Consider the following 7,500-nt stretch of genomic DNA (forward strand, 5'->3'; position numbering starts at 1 on the left):
ACTCTGTGTCATATGTGGGTGGAGTTTTATTGGTCCTCTTTTTCTGCCCCAAGAGGTTTCGGGGTACTCCAGTTTTCCCCTCTGCACAAAAACAAATACTTGATTTGATTTGATTTGAGTTAATTTCATTAGTGTCCCCAAGTAGTGCTCTAGTGCTAAATCATTGACAGTTAAATAAAGTTATTATGTTATTCGATTCTCTCCAGTTGTCAGGTGTTCTACTGGGTAATATTAATTGTGTCTCAGCAACTTCCCATAGCTTACATCATCATCATCATCATCATCATCATTAGGTAGAGCCAACTCATACCACACACAAATTCATGGAAAAAAATGATAGAAATCAGCCTAAAGACACAAAGGAGTTACTTAAAGTACGCAAAGTTTTTGTGCCACGGCAGAAGTGAGCTGTTTTCCTAATTAACTTGTCTTCACATTACCACATTTGCACTGTTAAGTATCTTTTCACAAGTTGAGGCAATTACGTTAAAAATCTTGGAGAGCACTGGCCTGGCATGCAAAATGGTTACTCCTGATTTACCTCCGTGGCTCAAAAATGGGGTCGTGTTGTACCTCATTGCACAGGCTTCAGGATTGGCCAAAAGAACAATTTAGCGCGAACAAAGATAACAATGGATTTAGCACAGAAAACAATAGGAAGTGCAACACTATACAGCCAATAAAATATAGTGTTCAACAAGAGGAAGCACCCTTCCCCAAAAACGTCGAAATGGCGAAACCCAGATGGCAGTTCGGAGGTTCCACGAATTAATTCATCGATTTGTCAATTGATTGATGGACACAAGGGCAGAGACAGCCTTATGTCATTTTCAAAATAACATGTTAATAAAGATAAGAATTATTTCAAACCTCACCTTTGAGTTAGCTTTAATTAATTCTGCAGATTGTGGCTTTGGCAACTGCTCAGGCACTATTAAGCCTTTGACGAAGTACATCTGGTCAGTGGTCGTGTCGGCAACAATCGCCTGTTGATTGTTCAGCAAGGACGTGCCCTTGTCAATACTGGGGGCCTTGAGTGAGGTTACATGGTAATGGGCGGTACCTGGTGTGATTGTAGGCTGTTCTACAGTTTGGATTCCCTTTCTCTTGCTGATAACCGGTGGTAAACACGTAGTCAGCTGTGGAACAGACAGACGCTCATCACTATCTGAACACAAATGCTCCTCGCTCCTCAACAACACTGGTGGTCGTTTCTTCTGGTCTGACACTGTTTTATCTGGGTTTCCACCTGTCATCTGAGGCTTTGCTCCTTCTTGAAAATGTACGGTAGGCACTTCTTTGACCTCAACACTTGTATCCGAGCAGTTGCCTTTAGCTTTTTCAGATAATGATTTGTCTTCACGGTTCAATTCTTCACACTCTTTAGATCGTTCTGTTCTCTCTCCAGTTACATTCTGCTGAGGTTGGTATTGTAAGTGAGATGGCATGGTTCCCAGCTGAACAAACATACAAGAACTGTGTGGATGCTGCAGCTGCTGCTGAAACTGTTCTTGGCTTGGTCCAAATGGAGGTTGTGGCTCAGTTAAGGCTTCGTGAGGCATGCCATAAAGCCCTCCGTCTTGCTGTGGAACTGACGTTGTAACTGGCTGCATTATGGGGGAGTGTGGTGGTTGGTATGCAGTGGTCAGCAAGCCGGGCATCTGCATTCCTGTGCTGGATCGAGGTGCACATGAAGACCCTGTGTTATATCCCTGCATCTGGTTTTTTCCTGGAGAGGAAGATGACTTCTTAGGGTATGAACTGGATTGGTAAGATTGAGCTTGCTGAGAATACGGAACTGGAGATGGCTGCATCTGCTTATGCACAGGAGAAACTGGCCGATTCACCCCAAAACCATCTGGGTAGTAATGCTGCCAGTTGCTCATGGCAGACAGATTAGCCAGGCTCAGAGATGCTGGTCTAGTTATGCCCATACTTTGATGAGGCCCAGCCTCAAAGCCAAACTCTGCCATAGCTTGGTTTGCACTTGGCGCCTCAGGATATCCATGCTCTGCTTGATAACTTCCCTGGTATGACGCCATAGGTTGTGTCGCGGTTTGAGGTGAGACAGGTCCAGGACCTTGATATCCTCCATTATACCCTTGGTAGTTGCCGTTGCCGTTGCCATAGCCAGGTGGCTGCTGTGGATATTGTTGCTGTTGGAACACCATATCTATGTCTTGTTGCATCACTGGACCTGTATTCATAGAATGGAAATGGGAAGGTTGTTCTTGGGGCCCCATTGTGGGTAACTGTTGCTGCACCCCTCCATAGTGTCTTGACGGAAATGCGAAACCTGGCAGAGGGTAGCCCTGTAAACAACACCAAAAAGCTAGCAATGAGGGAAAATGACACGACCAGAAACAACCCACTAAAAGCATGAAATTCCAGGAAGTAGGGTTTCACTGAATGGTGGATACATCAAGAAGCAGTATTTAACTTGTCTTGACATGACCACATTCTTATTAATAAGTATCTTTTCAATATGAGAGACAATTAGTTTAACAACGTGGAAGACGACTTTCCTGGCATACAACTTAGATCTACGTGTAATATAGGACACAAGGTTGCCTAAAAGGTATTTAGCTAAGACCCAACAGGAACAGAAATTTTAAAAGGATGTAGTAAAAGAATATAGCAGTACAGTAAGGTACATGTAGTATAACAGGGACAAACGCTCATGATATTTACTTGACTACATTTAAATTATTATGCAAAACGGGGGTTTGGCTTTCAGATTTTTAAACTCATATTTTGCATATATTAAATAAGCTGAGTTAACACGCTGAAATCTTAAGCTGGCGAGTAAATGACGTCACTCTTCCTTGGATCCAACCCTCTGAGATCCAATCGGTCAGTTTGGAACGTGAATAATGTTGGACCGTGAAATCCAAAACTTACACTCAAAGTTAACAGCCTTTGGATACAGAAATCAATCAATCTTAAAGGGGCACTGCCATGCTTAAATTGCTATTTTTAGGACAAAACTGAATAAAAATCTAAATTCGTACTGTAGCTCACACATACAACATACGTGATAAAAAATATTTTACAAAGAGTCCTGACAAGATCTCAAATATATTTGTGGCAAAAAGAGCCATACATAGTTAATTTTTGGCGACTTTCTAAAGACACCGTCTCCAAACTTGAAAAAATTGGCAAGTTTTAGCCAATTTATAAACCTTTATAAATTCAAGTTAATGTGACAACCATGACCTCTGCAAGGGAAAGGCATTTGAGCCAAGGCTATTCTCTGTTACAGAGAAACTTTGTTTCAGTTGAACGTCACACCTTGCACTTAATCCAATCACATTCTAGGCACCTCGTGCTTTGGACCAGTATGTCGAGTCCGACCTTTGCTACTGTCATTCCAGTTCTGTCTTCATTGCGAAAACGCTTAATGATGGCATTAGTATGCCAAAACAAGTCATGTCTCATAAAAAAAAAATCAAATATGTTGTTTTATGTCTTCAAGCTATTTCGTATCTGCTGTTCTCAAGACCCTTTGACAAAAAATGGTGCTTATAAAAACGCTTGTGGTTAGGTTTTGCATCGAATATGATAACCAGCCCTTAATTACTGGGTTGCCAAACTCAGTCGGAATCTGGGTTTCATTTCGTGGGTTTTTTTGTTAGTTTTTTCCGTGTCGGGGAAAAGTCTTGCCTGTCACTCCCCTGCCAAGAGGTGTCTTTGTGCATAGAGTCTTTTGGGCGTATTTTGTTAGGTTAAGGGGGCTGGGGTAATGCGTGGATTTCCCTGGTGTTAATTATTAAACCTGCAATGGCGTCGGAAGTCATTGTAACGCGCGTGGCGTTTGGAGTGCATCTCTAAACAAAATATACCCTTATGGAGCTCAAGAATGGAACGTCAATTGGATAAACAAGACAAATATATCTGGAATCTTAAAAGTGGCGAGTAATGGACTTCGACAATAATCTATCGCCCGTCGAGCCGAAATCGAGGTGAGCAGTATTTCTAATATTTTACCAAGTGTGCTGTTATGTAGAACACTGAAACCAAACGGAAAATCCTCTGGTAACTTATGGGTTTAACAAAGACAGAGAAGGAACTGAACAACTTGGATCTGCACAGTCTTCTGGTAACAATTGGAAATTTCACTAATTCTTGTTAGTGTTATGAGGATCAGAATTATTTTTGGTTTATCTGTCATGCAGTTCCAAACTTTTCTAGAATTATCTAACAATCTGTAATTTTCCAGAAATTTCTTTGATGTGACTCAGCAGTTTCCACAAAAAGCACACCTTGTAATAGACTATAAATAGAAACAGAACATTCCAGATGCTTAGAGTAAAAGTATAAAAGCAGGCTTGTCAATAACAGAACAAACTCTTTGCCCGAGGGCTTACCCTCGTGGCCGGCTGTGATTGATGGATACGATAACTGTGATACAGCTATAATCAACTGCGATAACTATGGCGAAGCTATAACCTTTGACCTTACTATATCCGGAGAGAAGAAAGAGACAATAGCCAAAACAGGAAGAAGATAAAGAGTTCAGAGTTTATTATTAAGTCCTTCGAGAGAGTTTGTGTGCACAGAAATTCCAGTGAGTGGAAAAAATCCAGTGAATCACGAAAGCCAAGAATTCATGTCTACAGTCCATGGAACTTGGAGTTCGAAGTTAATCAAGATAAATGCTTGAATGGTCATGAAAGGCAGTAAGCCGCTTCGCTTTACAAACTGCTTAACTTAAACTTTAACCTAAGTAATTGTAACAGTGTATAACTAATTAAATAATGGTTGAAAAAGGGTAACTGCTCGTTGTCACACTTTTGCTGCGTGCCTTATATCGTACTCAGGAGTTATTTTCATTCATGCCTTGTTTGCGGACATCTCTTGGTTATTCCTGCACGTAACAGTCAAAAATTATTTGAAGGAAAGCTTGTTGCCCACTTTTTGCTTGATAATTCAAGTAAAGGGTTTGATGCTGAACACTGGTGGGAAATTGATTTAGTTGCGTTTTTGACACGGAGTGTAATTTGACAAGATCAAGTTTTTTGTCTTCATGCACGTCATGAAATAGGAAGGGTTTTTTGCCTCTAATAGCAAATATGTTGTTTATTTCAAAAAATATTTAGCTGGAAAAGGTGGCCTTTATGCATTCATCATGTTGTGTAATATGCGAGCTTAACTGGATAGTTTTTATGGCAATAGTAAAGCATTTTCGTGTCAAAATAAGGTAAGCGTCTTTCTGTTGTGTTAACTTAATTAAATATAAATATACGAAACCATGTTAACTTGATTTGCACCCTCAAAATTACCTCCAGAACCTACTTTTTGCGTAGAATAAGCTTTTAGAATGATGTTCTTGTCTTCTGTGGTGATACTTGACGATTCGGGAACATTTTGTGAAAAAATATTTATAACGGGTCACACGCTCAACTTGATCGCCCGAACTTGCCCTATTATGCATAACATCCACTTGGCCTTTTGACATCCCATTGAAAAAAACATTCAGATAGTAACAAACTACATATTTATTAACCATTTCTTCTGCTTTTGTACTTGTCAGCATTGTGATTTGCAATAATTCGCAAGTCTGTTTTTGTATCTCATGGATGTTCAGATTTTCAATTAGGGACCTGTCATTTACTAGAGGGGGGGAGGGCTAGTGCAAATGGGGGGAGGGTCATTAAATTTTATGGCCCTCCCCAAAGCCCAGCTTAAAAGCTGGGCTTTGGGGAGGGCCATACCATTTTTAGCAAACATTGCTGTTCAATTGAAATAAAAATAAATAAACAAATAAAATATATTATTTAACAAACAAGTCCCTTGCACAGTAAGCATTTTAAACTTTAATAATGATCAACCTGAACAACCCAACAACCCTACATGTATGTCAACTCTTGCACAAAAGTGGTCTTTACATATCAAACCAAACATTTTATATCTAAACGTTCTTGAAGATTTTCTGTGCGAAACAACCAATCAATACATACTAAATGTTGAGGCGATATAAATTAATCCAGCTCACATTAAACCCCTCAGTGGAGCATCACAATATTTAAGGTTAAGTCATCACACTCCTCATTCTCTCTTCCTCACTTTCTTCCATAAAACCATCTACATAGTCTTGTGCTGTCAAGGGACCATTCTTTGCCATTTTTGTCAGGCACGTGACCTGTCTAACTGAAAGGCGCACAAGAGATTCTACATTCACATTGTCAATAACATCTGAATTTAAGTCTGCTGACAAAAGCTGATGAAGCAGTTTAAAATTTTTATTTTCTCTCTGTTGTTTCCTTTTTCTGCTCTTCCTTTTGTTCTGTTTCTGTGATCTTTTTCTTAACTTTTTTTTAACAGTACCACACTGCGAAACGTCTTTGCATTGATCAAGTTTCTCATTAAGATATTTCAATTCACTGTTTACTCTTTTTTTAGCTTCATCAAGCCTTGTAATCACATCTTCATCAAACGATTTAAAATACTCTTCTCCTCGTATCAAATTACCAGTCTTTGAGTGAAACAGGGTGTTAAGGAGAGCTTTAATGCATCTATCCATATCTGCCAGCATTACTGCTATGAGAATGAGAAACTTGCGTGGCTTGTGAATCAACTTGACGAAATCATGAGGGTTTGGACAGAGGATAAAGAAGGGATCAAAGAATCTAAGAAACATTGGCAAATGAGTTCCTGGAAAAACTTGTCAACATCAAAGAAAACGCAGCCTCACTAGAAAGAGATATGCTTATCTATGTAAAACAAGAGAAGCTGTGGGACACAATGGAGGACCTTTTAAGTGAATGCTCCCGGTATCTTAGGAAGATAGCTTGTTTGAACCCCCCTAGAAAGTGCTGTAGCATCCTGAAGACCACAGATGCAGGCCCTGGAGTGGCAATGACCAATACTGAGGTTCCTTTCAGGGACAGAAATTGCCCGCATTCATTCATCTGATCGTGTCAACCGCATCCATCGTGCTCCCGGGGACTCTACTCAAAATAAAGCAGAAAGAACAAATGCATCCATTGGTGATGCCCTTGTTGATGGGTCAGCATATTGAGATGGCAATATTTCAAGCCATTTGACGACACGACTGCTGTGGAGATTGGTGCACTATCAGCGAATGAATAAAGCAAAAAGAGAAAGACTGCATGGAACAGAATGCATGGCAAGTAGCCCAGGAGGTAGCAGCCATGGTGGAGGATGAGCCAGGGCCTGCTGGAGACTTTGTTACCGTACTTATTCAGCTATAAGCCGAGTGATTTTTACACAAATCCTCACTCAATTTGGGCAAAGTTGAAGCCGACGTAGAAGGGGTCTCGGCTTATAGCCGAGTATTTTTGATAAAAAGAGTTTTCTCAGAAAATTAAAACAGTAACAAATGAACGTGTATTTACTTACAAGCCGATCTAAATTACTTGTAAAATGAAGAGAAGTTGTTGGTGTAATATGGACTTTTTAATATTACTTGGTGGCTCGTAAAGGAACCGTTCGTGTTGTTGTATGTGTGATCGGGATCGATCTTATTGCTTGTCTTTT

At 40.1% G+C, this 7,500-nt stretch overlaps 1 protein-coding gene across 2 annotated transcripts in view; it reads right to left on the reverse strand.

Moving 5' to 3' along the window:
• Positions 1–7,500, reverse strand: part of LOC137988543 (uncharacterized) — an 84,950-nt gene that overhangs the window by 32,007 nt on the left and 45,443 nt on the right. For both annotated transcript variants that reach the window (XM_068834541.1, XM_068834542.1), the window contains one exon: positions 876–2,312. In XM_068834541.1, coding sequence (XP_068690642.1) covers positions 876–2,312 — 1,437 coding nt within the window. The remainder of the gene's footprint in view (positions 1–875; positions 2,313–7,500) is intronic.

Source organism: Montipora foliosa, unplaced genomic scaffold (assembly GCF_036669935.1).
Source record: "Montipora foliosa isolate CH-2021 unplaced genomic scaffold, ASM3666993v2 scaffold_420, whole genome shotgun sequence".
NCBI classification, from domain to species: domain Eukaryota; kingdom Metazoa; phylum Cnidaria; class Anthozoa; order Scleractinia; family Acroporidae; genus Montipora; species Montipora foliosa.